General features: G+C 35.0%; 1 protein-coding gene across 2 annotated transcripts in view; it reads right to left on the bottom strand.

Annotated features, from left to right (window-relative positions):
• LOC137654748 (uncharacterized) overlaps positions 1-20,585 on the bottom strand; it is a 120,800-nt gene that overhangs the window by 7,593 nt on the left and 92,622 nt on the right. For both annotated transcript variants that reach the window (XM_068388671.1, XM_068388670.1), the window contains exons 59-74: positions 19,116-19,279; positions 18,245-18,376; positions 17,915-18,023; positions 17,664-17,735; positions 17,050-17,224; positions 16,632-16,820; positions 14,336-14,448; positions 13,789-13,904; positions 12,542-12,653; positions 11,528-11,663; positions 10,769-10,971; positions 6,527-6,677; positions 5,860-6,104; positions 5,302-5,441; positions 4,619-4,840; positions 4,035-4,156 (exon numbers count right to left, since the gene is read on the bottom strand). In XM_068388671.1, the coding sequence (XP_068244772.1) occupies positions 4,035-4,156; positions 4,619-4,840; positions 5,302-5,441; positions 5,860-6,104; positions 6,527-6,677; positions 10,769-10,971; positions 11,528-11,663; positions 12,542-12,653; positions 13,789-13,904; positions 14,336-14,448; positions 16,632-16,820; positions 17,050-17,224; positions 17,664-17,735; positions 17,915-18,023; positions 18,245-18,376; positions 19,116-19,279 (2,401 nt within the window). The remainder of the gene's footprint in view (positions 1-4,034; positions 4,157-4,618; positions 4,841-5,301; positions 5,442-5,859; positions 6,105-6,526; positions 6,678-10,768; positions 10,972-11,527; positions 11,664-12,541; positions 12,654-13,788; positions 13,905-14,335; positions 14,449-16,631; positions 16,821-17,049; positions 17,225-17,663; positions 17,736-17,914; positions 18,024-18,244; positions 18,377-19,115; positions 19,280-20,585) is intronic.

Raw genomic sequence — 20,585 nt, forward strand, 5'->3', positions numbered from 1 at the left:
TCTATGGTCTTTTAGTATGATATGTAGCAGCCTTGCATAATGAGGGGGTCTAAATTAAATGCATGGGTGAGAACACTTGATTCTAAACTCACTGCACCTATGTTAAAATTCATGCAATATTTTGAAGACACAGAAGAATAAGGCTGTGAAATAGTTCATTTATGAATACATATATAGGCTACATATTCAAGTGCCATTTTACTAATTATTATTATTATTGTTGTTTTTGTTTTTAACATTTTCATCATTATTATCATTACACAGCATATAAAAACATTGTAATCATGTGTGCTATTTTGTAATAAAAAGAAGAAAAGATGGTACACTTAAGGGATTTTGACGAAGGAAAAATCTATTTCTGGGCGGCAACGGACCACCTGTAAAAGGAATAGTCCATGAGCATCTACTAGTTTCTCTATAAGGGGTCCCGGAGGGTCCGGGACCTGCCAGTTAATAAAATAAATGTATAGCCTTAGACTAAACATGCAGAGAACTGAGACTATTCCAATAGCAATCCGGCAGAGCCGGGTATGAAAAGGGATGCAAAAAACAGTGATTAATATATAATCATAACTAGTTCCGGGGCCCCCGTGGCCGGGGAACAGGGTTGGTAAGTAAACTTAAAGTAAACTTAAAGTAACTTAAAGTAAACTTAAAGTACCCAAGATACATCCTTAAAGTACATAAATAGAAAACGCCAATTATGATCAAAAACTAATGTCTGTAATGAATAGGGCTCCCGGAGGGAGGATATTAATCAAAACCGTGTCAGTGTCAACCGATCATGTAGTTAAGAGCTCGGCGGCTCCGATGTCTGATGACGGGAGGGCACAACGGGAGAGCGCGGGGGGAGCCAGTGGAACCCCCCCCCCCTACCTTACCTGAGGTACCGGGACAAAGGTAATGATTCATGTAGAATATAAAATAATGATATGGGATATAATAAGTCCTATACGGACGATAATAGCATGAGGTACCGTAGGGGAGGACACTCCTAATATAAGTGCTCATTCTAACAACCGTAATTAAAAGCAAGGTTACACCAAGGTGCAGATATACCGACTAATCACGTGTGATAGTCCCCGGTGGTCCCGGCCTTCCCCCTCCCCGACCGATGGCGACGGGAGGGGGGAGACGAAACCGCCCGGTATGAATGAATGAGACTAAGTCATACCCCGTTGGTATACTCAGTCCTCAATATGTCGGAACGTTGATGGAAGACTGAGGTACAAGCATACTTGACCCGTAAATCATAACCAACAACCATCGAGTGAGAGGAAGGGTGTACACTGAAGGGGGGGGGGATGGAATAACCTCCCCAACTTGTTGGGGGGGGTGTAATGGTACAGGGAAATCGCCAGTGCGCAGTGGTAGACAGGGCTACCAACTGGAGATCCCCTAATCATGACATGAAAATCCCAAAAATATGATCATAACGGAGTAAGCAATAAATATAATATCAATGCACAAATACATAAAAATAATTAATGAATTAAAAGCGAAATCACGTAAGTAAGGTTAGGCATGCAGAAAAAATATGGCGAGAGAGGGACTCGGGCGAGTGGTAGGGGAGGAAGCATGACGCCATCAGCAGATGGAAAGCAGGGGTACCAACCTAGTTACTGAAGCGGTAGATCGAACAGTAAAAACAACAAAATACGCGAGAGTCCCACTCGAACCAAACGTAAAACTAGGTGGAGCGTAATAAAACAAAAGGTTTTACTAATAATAAGTGAGATGGTCGAAATTAAAGCTCCTAGAACTAGCGAAACAATCTCAATGTTGACGCTATCCACCAACACGCACGAATGCAGGCATACCAACATAACCTACTCCTGATGAAACGCTAACACCGATATCATAGGATAACATAAAATAAATGCTATATGAAAGCATAAAGTCGGTGTACTAAATGAATATTGCTATATGAAAGCATAAAGTTGGTGTACTAAATGAATATAAGGAAAAAACTCCTAAAGGATCGAACGAATATAAAAGACGGACGAACTAACGAGACAAAGGGCAGAGGCGAAAGAAAGAACGGGGACGCCGCTCATATATAAACACTTCTAAATAATAAAAACAAAGATGACACTGCCCAATCTCGTTAAAAACTCATGGATAAGGTACTTAACTTCGATGGGGTATCTTGGGAATCGGCCATCGAGAGAAAGTTGATGATAAATCCAATGAAACACACGAAATAAAACACTTGGACTTATATCAAACAGGTGCTTGAAAGGAGTGATGGGCAAGCGTGGGTTGAGTTAGTAGTACTGGTCTGCGAGGCAGGGGAGGTTGAACGGCACCTCACTATTGGGGGATTTCGAAGAGGAGAAATCTAAATGGTACGAGACCTCTGGTATTTCGCCCCAGTCTATACCGACACCATTAGGTGAGCGAGCTAGTTCAACCTAGCATTCCTTTACATTTTTTCTCTGGTAATATTAGCAGTTATATTCCTTTGAAATGGTGCTTAAGGAGCATTTCACTGCGCGGCACAGGGATTGAGCCCAGAAATATTGATTTTCAGGAAAATAATCTATAAATAGTCTTCGTTATACTTTAAAGTTCTCAAGGTGTCCAATTCCATTAAGTTCTTTTCCATCAGAAAAAAAAAAACACTTCAGTTCAAAGATGGTAAAGTACAAATAATTTTTTTGAAGCAATCAAAAGTATTTTTAAACTACAGTAAGATTTTCTAGGATATATTTAGTTAGGACCTAGGTTATAAGGAAACAATGTTAATTAAAATTTACTCTTTTCAGCGTATGAGGGTTTTGGCATACCCCAATATGCAGTTACTGCTATGAAGACATAGATTTCCTAAAATCCCAACTGGGATATAATTCTATGTAGTCCTAAGCTTAATTTATTTTGAACTTAATACAAAAGAGAAATCCTTCATGAGTCTGGAGATGGTAAATTAATATTTTGATGAAATAATCACAACTAAATAATAAATTAGAACATAAAATGTCAAAGAAAATATGTATCCCACATTCGCTCCTGAATTATAAGATAATTCGGGTTGCAGAAGGCTATGAACGTATCCCAATTCTGATTAATAAGAGGGAAAATATACATATTGTAGTGACCTGAGATTTAGCCTATACCAGAGGTCTCGTTCATCCAATCAATTCTTAAAATCTCCATTACCCTTTACCATATAACATTGCAGGCAAATACACATTAAATTCAAAGTCATTAGAGGAGAGTAAAATTACTCTTAAAAACTGTCTTGATCACTAGGAAGTTGAATGCTTCAGTAATTCACTGATTGGCAAAGTAAAATGCAATGTAAAAGGTCCCGTGTAAACAGTAAAACTCAACTCAGGTCATTGAATTACTTCATTTCCCTAAATGAGAATTGTCGAAAAACCCTACTGTTACATTCCCACCTTGAATTTCATAAACATGATGAAATAAAAGAAGTTATAATGTTTGGGGCAAACTTAATTACAGATTCCCTCCTAAATCATTAATTCACTATACACCTAATGTGAAAAGTAAAACGAAACAAATTACTTATAGCGGCATGTGCAGTGACCTTTAAAACATTACTTGATAGAAGATGTAGGGCTTCAGTAATCTTACATTAGTTAACTAAGATAGGAAAACCTGCAGCATTAAAGTATGAAAATTAGTGGAATGATATGGTGTGAATGCAAAGACTAGTGCACATCCAGAGAAAGTAAAACCTATTGCCCTGTTGATAAGCTTTTCTCATCATACAAAATAGCAAGATGTTCTTTGTACATTCCTATTCAAACATACCATCTTAATTTACCAGCCTTCCAAGTAGTACTAATAAAACCTAGAAATGTCATTAATTCTTCTTATGGACAGATAATATTTTACTCTATATTTAAGTATAAGTTATATAAATTCTTTTGCCCCTGTATAAGGACATTGCCATTTGCCTTTCACATTAGAATAATTAAAGAGAGCTGTGGTGCACACAAATACACTAATATTTGGTCTAAAAGTGTCATAAACGAAAAAATAATTGACAGGAGAATTAAATGACTTACCATACTCAATATGTTCCAATGCCTTGTGGATGTATTGTGGTTCTGTGAAGATTTGGTTATCAACAGTGACGACTTGTGGTGATGAGAACACCCCTCTTCCACCATATACCACCAAAGCATACCTGCAAAGTTGTATATTGGTAGGTGAATAATTTATTCTTTATATTGATCTACCTCTCAGAAATAGATGCAGAGCCAATATATAAAATACAAATGAAATATATTCTAGGAGTTCTATACAATAACTTCTTAATTTAATTGATTAGTCTTAGAAAATGCTTGACAAAAATAAATCCTCTCTTGAATACAGCACAAATATGAACTCTTACAATTGTACCCACATTCCACTTTCAATAATGTATCATGTTAATACCGCAATGATATTTTGCAATAATTAATTACAAATTCTGTGAATCTCAATAAAACTATACTTAAGCAGATCATTACCAGAATTTAATAAAAGTAAAGCATTATCTCTAACATTTTTTTCAGGAGACTAAAAAATTTAAACACACGTGCTTCATATCAACTAGGAATCTGCAAAAAATAGTCAACAAAGGTAAAATTGACTTTGTAAGACTAACCTTACAGATGTAAAACCTTTCTTAGTCATTTCTTCATTGATAACATTAATGAAGACTTCAAAGGCATTAATAGGTTTTTTCATGGAGAGCACCTCATTGCACTCCGAGGCTTCAACCATGAGCACAATATCGGTTGATTTCGGGATGTCTTCCTTCTCCAGAAGCGTTGATGTTCCTTCCTCTAGTGTGTGTGTCTCCCCATCGCTGGTCTTATACTCACAACTGTACATGTAAGGATTTTCCATGCATTAATAACACGTCTCCTTTTAAACCAGTGTTAACGTTATGTTAGTGTGTCTTCCTTTCAATATACACCACTGCCACTTTCTAACAACAATTCAAGTGGTCTGAACACAATCTGCATTAGTGAATAATTTTCTAATACAGTTTTAATATGATTGATGTTTTTTCTACAAAATGTAAAATGACTGACTTCCTGAGTACAGTATTCTAAATATGGAACGGAATACCCATGTGTTTACATGAGGCCCTCACATGGACTATTCTTTTACCTTTTCTGAAAATTGTTTTGAAAAAAAAAAAAATGATAAATAATATAGCTTTAATCAAATCAATATGAATAGTCACCAAAAAAAAAAAAAAAAAAAAAAAAAAAAAAACATCAATGTGTTTAAATAAGGTCTCAATGAAAATGTATCTAAAAGCTATGAACAATTCCTTACCTGACACAGAAGACTGGGATTTTCACAGGTATGTTATTAGCAGAACATGCTGTCATGTATGCTGTGGCTGCTGTACAAGTGTCTGATTCCTGATTATGATAATCCACTAGACACATGTGGAAATATGGAGTAGGATCAACCTGAAAATGTGATAAAAAAAAAAAGGCAAAATAACATCACATCAGTAATTTATATGTATGTGAGGCACAGATTTTGATTAACCTGTCCGGAAAATTATTGCTAAACGACACACACAGTTTCTTATCCAGATTTTATTAACACTAGAATATTTATTATGCTGAATTAGTATTTCTCAGGTTTAGCTCTATGGTTTTACCTTTGATATAGCCTTGGCTACACAGTATTGGTAAAGACATTTTTGAAGTCTTCTGAAACCCTTATTTTTTTTCAACCAATGTGAGATGTGAGATGATAACTGTGTCAATCCTCTGCTGACATTTCTTATGATTTAATACAGGAGAAAGTACTTTTTATAATTGAATTTCTTTTTTGGTTGAATATGTAAAGAAAAAAAGAATATTTTTCCTTCATGAATACCTGGAAGAAGCAATGTTTGAAAGGTGAGCTCTTGGCCTGGAATAGCTGTGAACACACAGGTACATCAACTTTGGAGCGCCCTCTGGCGATATTACCACTTGACTGACATTCGCGCCGACTAACTTCCCATCCAGCTGCCAGTGTTCCAGGTACATCTGTAAGGCTGTTGTCGGGTAACCTCATGTCATCAGAAGGCTCGTTGTTATAGATACCTAACAGGCCTCCAGTTTTGTCAAAGTATAAGCCTGGTACAACAAAAGAAACAATATTTACATGTGTACTGGAAAAAGAAAAAAAAGAGAAAAAAAAACAAAAAAAACTTTTGGGAATTACTGTAAAAAAAGAAAATATGCAAATACAGGAAAGCACAAATAGCTGATTTAAATGATTTAAGGACAACAAAAGAAACAATATTTACATGTGTACTGAAAAAAAAAAAAAAAAAAAAAAAAAAAAAAAAAAAAAAAAAAAAAAATCACTTTTGGGAATTAGTGTAGCCTAAAAAAAAGAAATATGCAAATACAGGAAAGCACAAATGGCTGATTTAAATGAATTAAGGATAACTGTTGCATATATAATATTCTAAAATACTGTATAGTATTTTGGTCTTTTAGAGGACAGACAACTGGAGAATCGTCCAGATACATGAAATCCATGAAGAACATACCATGTACTCGAACGGAGAGAACATCATGGGCAAGATTCCAAATCACAGTTAGACCGAAGTGTGTGTGGATCTCCACTTTATGTAACCATCGAGTAATGGTCGCATATGGTACAGATGTAGGAAGTTCCGTTGATCTACCATTAATTGTTACCTGAAATGGAAAGATGATATTGATTTCAAATATCTGAGGCAAGACTCAACTCACCAGCAGGTGTTTTGGTATGTGTACCAACCGTGTGTCACATGATCTTACATAGTTCATTTTGTGCTTGTAACAATTAGAATAGCGCCAACGTTATCCCTGCGTGTCGTAAGAGGCGACTAAAAGGGACGGGACGAGGGGGCTGGGAACCCCCTCCCCTGTAAAAGTATCCTGTGAGACAGCAACAAAGAGATGGAGCTGGGGGGAGAGTGACTGCTCCCCGCACTCTAGTTTTGGGGTGTTTGAATGTGCGTGGATGTAGTACGATAGAGAGTAAAAGATGTGAGATTGGAAGTATGTTTAGAAGTAGAAGGATGGATGTATTGGCCTTGTGTGAGACAAAGATGAAAGGAAAGGGTGAAGTGATGTTTGGTGAAATGTCTGGTAGAGTGTCTGGGATTGAAAGGGGAAGAGCGAGAGAAGGTGTGGCTTTATTGCTGAGTGAATGGATGACAGGTAAAGTAGTGGAATGGAAGGAGATATCATCTAGGTTAATGTGGGTAAGGGTTAGGTTGGGTAGGGAATGTTGGGCGTTTGTCAGTGCGTATGGGCCAGGTAGTGAGAAAAGTGAAGAAGAGCGGAATGAGTTTTGGAATGAATTAACTAGGTGTGTAGAAGGACTGGGTAGAAGGAATTATGTAGTTGTTATGGGTGACTTAAATGCTAGAGTGGGTGCTGGAGAGGTAGAAGGTGTCATTGGGAAGTATGGCATACCAGGTGAAAATGAGAGTGGTGAGAGACTGGTAGATATGTGTGTTGAACAAGAGATGGTAATAAGTGCTAGCTTTTTTAAGAAGAAAGATAAAAATAAGTATACATGGGTAAGAGTGGCAAATGGAAGAGTAGTAGAAAGGGCATTAATGGATTATGTGTTGATAACTAAAAGAATGTTTGGAAGATTGAAAGACGTGCACGTGTTTAGGGGTATGGCTAACGGTATGTCTGATCATTTTTTGGTGGAAGGAAAATTGGTTGTAGCAGAAGAGTGGGGGAATAGAGTAGGTGGATGTAAAAGGGAGCTAGTGAGGGTTGAAGAGCTAATAAAACCTAGGGTAAAAAGTAAATATCAGGAAAGGTTGAAAATGGCATATGACGAGGTGAGAGTAAGAGAAACTGGTAATTTAGAGGAGGAGTGGAAGTTAGCAAAAGAAAATTTTGTTGGGATTGCAAGTGATGTATGTGGCAAGAAAGTTGTTGGAGGCAGCATGAGGAAGGGCAGTGAATGGTGGAATGAAGGAGTGAAGGTAAAAGTGGAAGAGAAAAAGAGGGCTTTTGGAGAATGGCTGCAGAGTAATAGTATAGAGAAGTATGAAAAATATAGAGAGAAAAAGGTGGAAGTAAAGCGCAAGGTACGTGAGGCAAAGAGGGCAGCTGACCTGAGGTGGGGTCAGGGACTGGGTCAGTCATATGAAGAGAATAAGAAGAAGTTTTGGAAAGAAGTGAAGAGAGTAAGAAAGGCCGGCACAAGAATTGAAGAGACAGTGAAAGATGGAAATGGAAGGTTGTTAAAAGGAGAGGAGGCAAGGAAAAGGTGGGCGGAATATTTTGAAAGTTTGCTGAATGTTGAGGATGATAGGGAGGCAGAGATTATTGCTGTTCCAGGTGTTGAGGTGCCAGTGATGGGAGATGAGAATGAGAGAGAGATTACAATAGAGGAAGTGAGGAGAGCACTAGATGAAACGAGAGTAGGAAAAGCATCTGGTATGGATGGTGTGAAAGCTGAGATGTTGAAGGAAGGGGGTGTGACTGTAATTGAATGGTTGGTGAGATTGTTTAATGTGTGTTTTGTGTTGTCAATGGTACCAGTAGATTGGGTCTTTGCATGTATTGTACCACTATATAAGGGTAAGGGAGATGTGCATGAGTGTTGTAATTCAAGAGGTATTAGTTTGTTGAGTGTAGTTGGAAAAGTGTATGGTAGAGTACTGATTAATAGGATTAAGGATAAAACAGAGAATGCAATCTGGGAAGTACAGGGGGGTTTTAGAAGAGGTAGGGGTTGTATGAATCAGATTTTTACAGTTAGGCAGATATGCGAGAAATATTTAGCAAAAGGTAAGGAGGTGTATATTGCGTTTATGGATCTGGAGAAAGCATATGATAGAGTTGATAGGGAAGCAATGTGGAATGTGATGAGGTTATATGGAGTTGGTGGAAGGTTGTTGCAAGCAGTGAAAAGTTTCTACAAAGGTAGTAAAGCATGTGTTAGAATAGGAAATGAAGTGAGCGATTGGTTTCCGGTGAGAGTGGGGCTGAGACAGGGATGTGTGATGTCGCCGTGGTTGTTTAACTTGTATGTTGATGGAGTGGTGAGAGAGGTGAATGCTCGAGTGCTTGGACGAGGATTAAAACTGGTAGACGAGAATGATCATGAATGGGAGGTAAATCAGTTGTTGTTTGCGGATGATACTGTACTGGTAGCAGACACAGAAGAGAAGCTTGACCGACTAGTGACAGAATTTGGAAGGGTGTGTGAGAGAAGGAAGTTGAGAGTCAATGTGGGTAAGAGTAAGGTTATGAGATGTACGAGAAGGGAAGGTGGTGCAAGGTTGAATGTCATGTTGAATGGAGAGTTACTTGAGGAGGTGGATCAGTTTAAGTACTTGGGGTCTGTTGTTGCAGCAAATGGTGGAGTGGAAGCAGATGTACGTCAGAGAGTGAATGAAGGTTGCAAAGTGTTGGGGGCAGTTAAGGGAGTAGTAAAAAATAGAGGGTTGGGCATGAATGTAAAGAGAGTTCTATATGAGAAAGTGATTGTACCAACTGTGATGTATGGATCGGAGTTGTGGGGAATGAAAGTGATGGAGAGACAGAAATTGAATGTGTTTGAGATGAAGTGTCTGAGGAGTATGGCTGGTGTATCTCGAGTAGATAGGGTCAGGAACGAGGTGGTGAGGGTGAGAACGGGTGTAAGAAATGAGTTAGCGGCTAGAGTGGATATGAATGTGTTGAGGTGGTTTGGCCATGTTGAGAGAATGGAGAATGGCTGTCTGCTAAAGAAGGTGATGAATGCAAGAGTTGATGGGAGAAGTACAAGAGGAAGGCCAAGGTTTGGGTGGATGGATGGTGTGAAGAAAGCTCTGGGTGATAGGAGGATAGATGTGAGAGAGGCAAGAGAGCGTGCTAGAAATAGGAATGAATGGCGAGCGATTGTGACGCAGTTCCGGTAGGCCCTGCTGCTTCCTCCGGTGCCTTAGATGACCGCGGAGGTAGCAGCAGTAGGGGACTCAGCAGTATGAAGCTTTATCTGTGGTGGAAATGTGGGAGGTTGGGCTGTGGCACCCTAGCAGTACCAGCTGAACTCGGCTGAGTCCCTGGTTAGGCTGGAGGAACATAGAGAGTAGAGGTCCCCTTTTTTGTTTTGTTCTTGTTGATGTCGGCTACCCCCCAAAATTGGGGGAAGTGCCTTTGGTATATGTGTGTATCTTCGCTCTCCCCTCGCACTAAAAAGAACCTGAAAAATCATGTCTGCTCTTTTCCTCTGTAACATTGTCGATTTCTCAACATGAAAATTCTTGTTGCTTTGAGATTTTGTATATAAAGGAGAGTGTTCTACAATAAACTAACTCAGTTGTTTCCAACCTGCCTTTGAGTTCACAACCTTCTCTCGGCCCGTTACATATGAATAACATTTCTCCAACCTTGAATACCATCACAAATTATTGAAATACATGTAATTAAAAACTATGTTCTGAGAGAGTATTAATGGACTTTATCCCTTTCAAGAATATATGCTAATTATTGTTAGCAATTGAATGACATATTGTGCCTAAACTACGTTACATTGTTTGGAAACTCCAAAAGGCCATACTTGAGAAAAAAGAGAGAGAGAGAGAGAGAGAGAGAGAGAGAGAGAGAGAGAGAGAGAGAGAGAGAGAGAGAGAGAGAGAGAGAGAGAGAGTGTGACAAAGTATATTCATAAATCTTGACTATTTATCTAAAGATTTACAGTATATAGTCAAATTGGAATTTCTTTTTATATTTTTCATAGTTTTAAAAATAAATAATGCCAAATGAAATCAAATAAAGGATTTACTTACTCTGAAATCTCTTGATAATTCTATTTCAGTATTATCAATATAAACAACAATCGTCCTTGAAGAAAGACTATGATAATTTACAGTAACAGCCCACCATCCACCTATCATGTCTGCTGCCAGGAGGTGCTGGCAACGACCTTTGTATTCAATGTGTCGACCATCGAAAGTAACAAAGTGCTGTTCTCCAATCATGTATCCAGTTGCTGTAAAGGAAATGTATTATTGGTTAGTAGATTAAATAGTTTCCATTTATTAGTTTAATTAATTAAATGTGGCATACTAATATTCAAGGGACCTATTAGCCAGTGATGCCATATTCCGAAGGCTATGAAAGATTATTGACCAGAAACAAAAAAAACTTGGCTGCCATTTTAGGGATTCGAGCGAGAGGCTGAATAAATCCCACAAAACATCAAATTATTTCTCTTCCTCTTGTTTTGTCACAGTTTATAACAAAGATCTTTATTTCAATATTGTTACTGTTCTTAAAATTTTATTTTTCCTTGTTTCCTTTCCTCACTGGGCTATATTTCCTGTTGAAGCCCCTGGGCTTATAGAATCCTGCTTTTCCAACTAGGGTTGTAGCTTAGCAAGTAATAATAATAATAATAATAATAATAATAATAATGATAATAATAATAATAATAATAATAATGATAATAATAATAATAATAATAATAATAATAATAACAAAGGAGTAAGGAGTGAAAGATACAAACTACAAGGGGAAAAAAGTATGGAATCTTTCTGTAAACTCACCAGGGAAAGGTGGAACCCAAGTAGCAGGATTGAAGTTAAGGTTCCAGTACTTGTACCATCGGTCAAGTACAGTTGTATTGGAGCTGGAAAATAGCGAGTCTCGCACCCACCTTATGTTCTTGTATTCAGGAATGTCCTGGAATGAGAAAAGACATCACTCAAAAATCAGTTTACATTAACAATATTTTCCCCACTTTATATCCAAACTCGTTACATTGAAGAAATGACAAGAGAGGTTCTAAATTCCTCATAGCCGGCTATGAAAGGTTTCATAAAATTATAATAAATAATGAATGATTCCTAGTGATATTGTTATTGAATTGTTGTTGATTTAACTGAAAGGTATATAAATGTGATCTATTGATTTTATTCTTGCAATTGCAAAAATAATTTATTGAATAATATTTCTCTAAGATTATTCCCACAACACAATTTATGCCTAGAAGTTATATCTGATAAGAAGAAAATGGGCCTGACTAAAACTTGCTCTTTGCTTTTAGGTAGATTTCTTTCTCTTTCTTTTCAACATTTAGTCAGTTTTCCTCCTCTTACTAAGTTAGGTAATTGGTTCGATACTATTTCATGAAATTAATTCAAAGTTACCTTAATGGTAGAATTGTAAGATTAAATTTACAACTGCTTTCATAGTGTCTTAATAGCAAAACGTACATTACTATTGGTAAATCCTGAGAAGATTGTAAAATCTTATATTTGGGATGATGGGCTCCATTCTACCTCACAATCAAGTAGCATTATTTATAGTAAACTTTCAAGTAATACTATAAGCTTAAGTTAAATGAGCAGTTCCATTCTATCCTACAAGCAATGTCATTGTATTTCATGACGGAAATTGATGGGAAAAGAGTGAAATTATGTCAGATGACGATGTATATTCTACCTCATCATAGAAGGTGATGTTTCTCATTATAATCCTCAGCTGGACCTATATGATATTGAGTCAAATGACTGGTTCTATCTTATCCTAAAAGGAAAGCTAGTGTGACAGTATCATACCTTCCATTGCGGCATCGTATCAAAGGCAGTCCATTCAATAGGCAGCTTTTGGACTAAGAGAATTTGACCTTCATTTGGGCTGAATCTAAATTTAGTTTTTTCTGTGATGTACCTAGATAAAAAGAAAAAGAAAATAAAAATTATTTATGGAAAAATAACAATGACATTAATTTGAATTAATGGAGTTTTAGGGTAAATGTCAGTTGGGAATCTTGGTTATTCTGTATCGATGACTAATAAGTTCAAAATCTACAGAATTACAGAACAATTTAATTTTGAAATTTTAAATCAATGTGCTGTCTGTATGAACAAATGAAATATTATAAATAAAAATCGACCAAATATGCAACTATTAATTGTCCCCCATATATGTTTAATCCATCAAAATGATTTTCCAACACATCAGTTATATAAGCATTTTCATCAGAATCATATCCATTTTTATCATTATTGTTTCTACTATCATTAAAAATGTGTCAGCGTTCTTAGGGATTATTATAAAATACAACTGACTAGAATAGAAAAATAGAAGGAAATTAAGTAAAGATAAAATCAACAGGAAATTAATGAGTTTCTGGATGCTAAGATAAAGGGGACTTTAAAATATTAACTTCTCTCTCACTCTTCTCTTCAACTTTTTGATCATCACTATCAAGATCCCTAACAACGAGAAAACCTCTGTCCTTATAAGTAAACATGACATTGTTCGCTTTTAATATATTGAAATAATGAGCGTGAAATAGACCTCATGAAAGATGGCCATTATTATAAAAAATGATACTTGGATGAAACAACATTTTTGAAAAAATGGACTTGGAGTTCCCATAATAAATTGTAACTGAAGTCATTAATCAAATGAGGATTGATAGTCTAAGATTTGTAAGAGCTGGTTCCAAAATATTGCGGTAAATTTTTTCTGCTTTTTATATTAATATGCACGAAGAAACACATGAAGTGTCAGGAAATAGGCTTAGAATCCCAAAAATGATTCTTGTTTTTAATAGCTTCAATTTTTCTTTGACCAGTTCATATTTAAAACAAGTGACGGTAACTAGTAATTATGATTTTAAAGGTGTTAAAAACAAAGGTTAACTTATTGGAGATTACTATGAAACTTTACATATAACATTCTTTTGAGTCAATTTACCACTGGGTTACCGATATGATGTCAGAAAATTCCTTAAATCATAAATAATTAAGAAAATAATTCCTTTGCACCTCTAGATGACATGTGGTGATTAACTTACTTCTGTGAGGCCTCTATACTTGTCTGGGTAGTAATTGTGTAGCCATGTTCTAGGATGAATGCAGCAGCATCCATCATATGTCCTTTGATGTCAATGTATCTAATTGTCCATAAGACCTAGAAAATTTGGATAACAAACACAAAATATATATTTGATGTAGATACTGAATCATACATTATCAAACATTACCATACAGATAATGACTTATGCACTTTTTGTGAAATTATTAAAGTTTGAGATTTTTTGGTAAAAGAACATAGAAATTAGTGCTTAAGAATTAATAAGTTAAAATAACAGCGAAATAATATTTATTACTAATGTTAGAAAACACAGTTGTTTCCAGATAAAAATATTTGAATAAGAAATATTTCTACCAGCAATAGAATATATAAGGGCTTGACATCAGAAAAAATATACTGTATATTTTTCTTCAGATTTAAATTTGAAGACTCGATGATTTTCTCACTTTGACACATTTAAAAAAAAAGACATAATGATTAATAAAAGTTTAACAAATCGAACACCATACTAAAATGAAATACTGTACCTTATCCACACCAGCCAATACAGCATCTTTTATTCTTGCCAGTTGCTCAAACCTCATTAAACTTTCCCATGCTTTTCTCAGCTCATTCAGCCAATCTTCTGCAAAAGGCATCACTGAAAGAAGTAATAAATACCATTCATTATTCATATGCCTAAAATTTCATTGGAAATTGCAGTTATTATTTTTAACTAAAGAATATTGACTTGTTTTCTAAGGTAGAAAAACTTTTAACTCTTAATCATGTAGGAAAAACAAATGACTCAAGTATTTCGCTTTACTAAATGATCGTTTCATTCTACCAATTGTACAAATAAACTCTCCAACGATGAAGTTATTTACCCCTGCCTCTACATGCATTTCCATTAGTCTTGGTCTCCTCGTTATCATTGATAATGTCATCATCACCCTTATATCATTATCATCATCACCTTTATTATTGTTATTATTATTATTGCCATTGTCATTTTTATTATTTTATTTTTTAGAATATTACTTGAGATTTTCTTACAAATATTTCTCTATATTTAGCCCCACAATTTGTAGCAGAGTCATGTTTCGGGTAATGACCACCTTCATTGTGAATACAAATTTTAGTTGCTTGATAAGTTTTACGACAAAGAATGCCTATACTGTGTATATGACACATCAGCAAAGAATACAATTATGAGGTAGAAAATTTATAGAAAGCCTAAATATATTTCAAATTCCTATGGGTGGTATTTCATTGTTTTTTTTTTTTTTTTTTTTTGGTGCTACTATAGTGTGATTCCTACCATCAGGATTCTACTATGGTGTGATTCCTACCCTATTTGTCGGGTATGAGGTGATTCCTACCAAAGGAGGATAGATAAAACATACTTCTTGACACTATTCTACTCTATTCTATTCTATAAAACATGGTGAGAAATCCATAAAATGCACTTTAGGTTAAGTTAGGTAAAATGGTCGTTTTGTTTACACTGCTTGTTTAGTGGGTTTGGTAAGGCTTAATTGTGGTGTTACTCTTGTAATAACACCTTGGAAGGGGAATATTACATCATTTGGTTGTTTGCTTGGTAGGAACCACCCTATTGTAGGTCTGAATCCCCATACTGAGGTAGGAACAGAAAATGAGGGTAGGAATCACACCATAGTAGCACCATTTTTTCTATTAGTTTTAACATCCTTAATTCCCGAGGATTTATCACAGACACCCCATTCTGTCTAGAGCAGGAATATCTATAACAATGTTTTCACACTTGGATATAAATATAGTAGAATGTAGTTGACCAATGTCTCGAGAAAAGACAAAAAATTGATAGGTCTCCTCACATAAGAAACTTGAAATATCTCTGTAATAAAGCTGACTTATATAAAATTCACCATAGAGATACCCAAAGATTTTCAAGAAACAAATTATCACATATAAACACCTAATGTTGTCAAATAGATAAAGTTTAAGGATTACCAATGATGTAAGAGCTACTGTACATCTAGAATATTTGTTGGTTCATAGGTAAGTTTGTGTTTTACAGGAATACAACTCGGTAATAAAGATAATTGGCAGAATAAATTAAGCATAAGAAGAAGACTGGTCAAGATCAACCTTTGCCATGACATTTTAATCCTAATTTCACCCCTGCTATAAAACATGGGCTCTAATATAAACTATTCATCTAAAATATGGGCTCTAATATAAAATATTTACCTAAAATACGGGCTCCAATATAAAATATTTATCTAAAATATAGACTCAAATATAAAATATTTATCTAAAATATGGGCTCTAATATAAAATATTTCATTATCTAATAGTCCACTATTCAATGAGAAAAACCAAGAATTAAGTTGCATATTTGAACTCTAACTTAATTCATTTTCATATACTTTTATTATTTGTATATTGAACCATTCAGAAGTTATTTTAACTATCTTCAGTTTTTTAATTCAATCTTCTAAACATTACTATTTGAAAATAAAATTAAAAATGTCTTGTTCTTTTGTACGACACGTGATAACCTTCAAATGGTCGTAATTAAAACAACTCTAAGGATGGAGCCCTCTTTCTACCACTACCCAACCCTCTCCTATCCCCTACCAAATGAGAAATGCAATTAGAAGGAAACAGAAGGCAAGAGATAATTCTTGTGTTACAGAATACTCTGCAAAAAACACAACTTAAATCACAAAATGGACCTTTGCTAGAAATCTTTAAACATGAATCTAAATTGTTTTAGTAACTGCTAATTCATTATTACATTTTTTTAATCACAACTCATCTTATTATAACATAGAATTTTCTATAAAAAGTACTTACCTCTACTCAGAATTATTCTCATTCCTCGCTTAATTTTCTCCACAACAACGGTATAATACTTTTCCAAGTTTTCTCGCTTTGAATTTTCATTGAAATCTCTATATATATTTTCAATGTACTTTACCACCTCTTGAAGTTTCTGGTAAGTTGCAGAAGACTTTAGTTCAAGGCCAACACCCTGGAGCCATCCTAATAAAAAGAGCTATAAATTAATTATCAGAGCTTTGTGATTTGTTATGAACTTCAAGAAAAAATCCATATATAATTAATGTTAATGGAATATAAAGCATTGTCAATATAGATATATTTTGACATTAAAGCCTTAATAAAACACTTTGAGGAGAATGGTAGAACTTAGTCTGATACAAATGTGATTGCTTCAAATAAATGTAGCACAATAAATCTGTTATTAATATACCCATCACATTCTTCACGAAATTCCAAGCGTTTGTTTCCACGTCATCAAAAGTCCTTAAAATGTGCGGCTTATAATTGTCATAGACAGCTCGCCATTTACTTCTCAGCCATTCCCCAACACTGTCAGTGAAGCCTTGCACTGACTGGCTGACTCTGAGGTAAAATCGTTTGGCAAACTGAAAGAGAGGACGGTGTAGTCTATTAATACACAGGCAAATAAACAAAACAATAATTGAATAACCCCATAGAAAAAAAGGCATTAGTCATTTCTTAATCAAGGAGATTCTGTAAAGTTGTTTCATTTAAATCATAACAAGAATTCCTATTACCTTAAATAGAAAAGGTTAACGGTTCCCTTTTATATAGAATAAGCTAATAATTCATGCTGTCACTTAAATGACATCTTGCAGCATATAAAACACGGGTAAGCCTTAAAGTATTCTAGTTAACAGCCATTGTATCCTAATTTGATTTATTATGTTTGCAAAATTAGTAATAGCAATACTGGGGAATGAAGGGGATGCAAGCATAAAATAATTAAAAGTTTTTGTAGGCTACTTGAATGGAAAGCTTTGCAAGATAAGTGCATAAAATATTTAGAATAATTGTATTTACCTGGTCATACATTTGAGCACATATCGATAACACATTTTTTATTTTACTGGTTAAACTCGGGCCAGAGGGATCCTGTTGTAAAAAAAAAAAATAACAATTATTTCAAATACAATGTATGCAAAGATTATGCATCATAGTTTTTAGCATAAAAACTATGAAAGAATCATATAAAATAGATAACAATTTCATGCAAGTTCACATAAATCTATAATAAATTTTAGAAGAATACAGAAAAGTAGGAAATCACTTACGGGATGGAAGATATGATTGTATATATTTCTAAGGTTCTCTAATAAAGCTTTCATTTGTCCCCTGACAGCACCACTTTCCAGTTTTGTCTGGAGTCGTTTGAATGCCGGGCTTTAATGGAAGTTTGTAAGGAGAAGAGAAAAAGGTATCAAGTTGAAAAACCTTCAAGCATAAAGTATGCAAGATATCAAAATATATTCTACACAATACATTGGAACGAATCTCTTTTATCAAGGAATTTTGAACGTAAAATTCCCAGCTTTGGATCTCTGAGTGTATTCAACAAACAAAAAATTATAGGATAGAATTTTAGATACCAGTGATAAACTTACATATCTTTCAGAGTTTTATATATACTGCTAAACACAAACTTGACTGATTCTTGAACTTTGAGCTCAAATGCTGTGGAATTAATGTTGTCATAAAGATGCCAAAGGTCCTCTACAAATTCTTGTGACTCATTCCTAGAAATAGAGAAATAAAGAAAAGATTTAAAAATATCTATGTACAGCATACTATAGTAACTAATAATAATTTTAAGCTTGCTTATATACCATTAAAATATCTGTTCCATTAGTCTAAATAGGGAGGAAAATACCAAATGACTAATCACAAAGTAGTTATGTTTATTTGATGAATAAGCAACCTTCTGTCAGGTTTAACTAGACCTAATGGTCATCCATTTAGATGTCCATTGGATTATTACTTCTCTCCTCTAATTGGGTGAAATTTTCCAAGTGTCCCAGCAGATTGATTAAAATGCTGCATATTGCTGCAATTAGACAGTTATCTCCCTAATCAGATAAAATTTATGTTATATTATTTGATAGCTCAATAAATTTTTTTCATGCTCCCAGATTGGATGAATATTTTGCTGTGCAGTAATGTGGTGAATGTCATATTCAGAATTTCCTAATGATAATGTTTATCATATTCTACACTGCATCTAATAGAGAAATTTGTAGTTTACTTGCTAACATAAACCAAATAATGTACAGTAGTCTAATAATTGTACTTATTGTGTCCATCTATGTGTTTAAGGCAAAATCTATGACGAAGTAGAATTATATGATCTATGAAATCACATACAGTATTACAGTCACTATGAAAAATAGTATCTAGATTAGAAATTTTCTTCAAATTATTGAAAAATATCATAAAGTAACAGAAATGAGGAAAAAACTGTTCACCACTTCTAGTCACCTGAAATCATCAAGTAATGGTTTGGAGATGTCTATCAAATCTTGCAATACAGGCTGCAATCTTGAGAGAGCTTCATCTCCAGCCTTCCCAGCCATCATCATAAACCATTCTTCAGCACTCTGACGTAAATCGTAAGATGCCCCGACGATCTCTCCAAGTTCACTCTGCAAAACACATTTATACTTGCCAATAGAAATATCAAGGGCTTTTTTTCTTTGCTATACCATGGTGAAAATATTCTACTGTATCCTGAATACCAATTCAATCACATCTTATTTGATGTATTATGATGAGATTTGTTAAATGCAATCTATTCTTAGAATATTTTTTGTAGCTATTATGACTTGGATTATTGTCTCAGATGTATTAATCTAATTGCTATGTCATGGCAAAAAATGGTTGACAGGAATTCTAAGATATCTTTATAGTGCTTCTATGAAGAAATATTAGTTTACTAGAGACCTACCGTACCGTTCACGTTTTACATTTAGATATAGAGAAAATTAGCGTACTGATACAGTATCAAGAATATACTTAGGATGCCCGATGGAATAAATGATTTGATGTAGTAATATTTCCAATATCTTTTAAAATAATACTATTTGCTAAGAGTATTCTAAGAAGTTTTTGTATCTTCATACATGGTTACATTATAATATTTATTACCATTTTGCTGCTACTCTCAATTATCATTCTAACAATCCCATTTATTTTAAATATATGAAAAATGTTATTTTCATTAGTAAAATAAATTTTTGAATATACTTACCCGATAATCATGTAGCTGTCAACTCCGTTGCCCGACAGAATTCTACGGAAGGGATACGCCAGCGATCGCTATACAAGAGGGGGGTGTACTCACAAGCACCACCTGTGGCCAGGTACTGCAGTACTTCTTGTTGACACCACTTCAATTTTTCCTCGGTCCACTGGTTCTATGGGGAGGAAGGGTGGGTCAATTAAATCATGATTATCGGGTAAGTATATTCAAAAATTTATTTTACTAATGAAAATAACATTTTTCAATATTAAACTTACCCGATAATCATGTAGCTGATTCACACCCAGGGAGGTGGGTGAAAACCAGTGTACATGTATATCAAGAAGCTAAGTATCCCGTATTTCATATTATCAGTTATTCAAAATAACAATGAAATTACAAGTACCTGGTAAGGAAGTCGACTTGAGCCATTACTCTGCCTTAAATAAGTTCGTCTTCCTTACTGAGCGCAGCGTTCCTCTTAGGAGGCTGAACAACTCTAAGGTGCTGAAGTATCAAGGGCTGCAACCCATACTAAAGGACCTCATCACAACCTTTAACCTCGGCGCTTCTCAAGAAAGAATTGACCACCCGCCAAATCAACAAGGATGTGGAAGGCTTCTTAGCCGACCGTACAACCCATAAAAAGTATTCAAGAGAAAGGTTAAAAGGTTATGGGATTATGGGAATGTAGTGGCTGAGCCCTCGCC

Source organism: Palaemon carinicauda, chromosome 15, assembly GCF_036898095.1.
Source record: "Palaemon carinicauda isolate YSFRI2023 chromosome 15, ASM3689809v2, whole genome shotgun sequence".
NCBI lineage: Eukaryota > Metazoa > Arthropoda > Malacostraca > Decapoda > Palaemonidae > Palaemon > Palaemon carinicauda.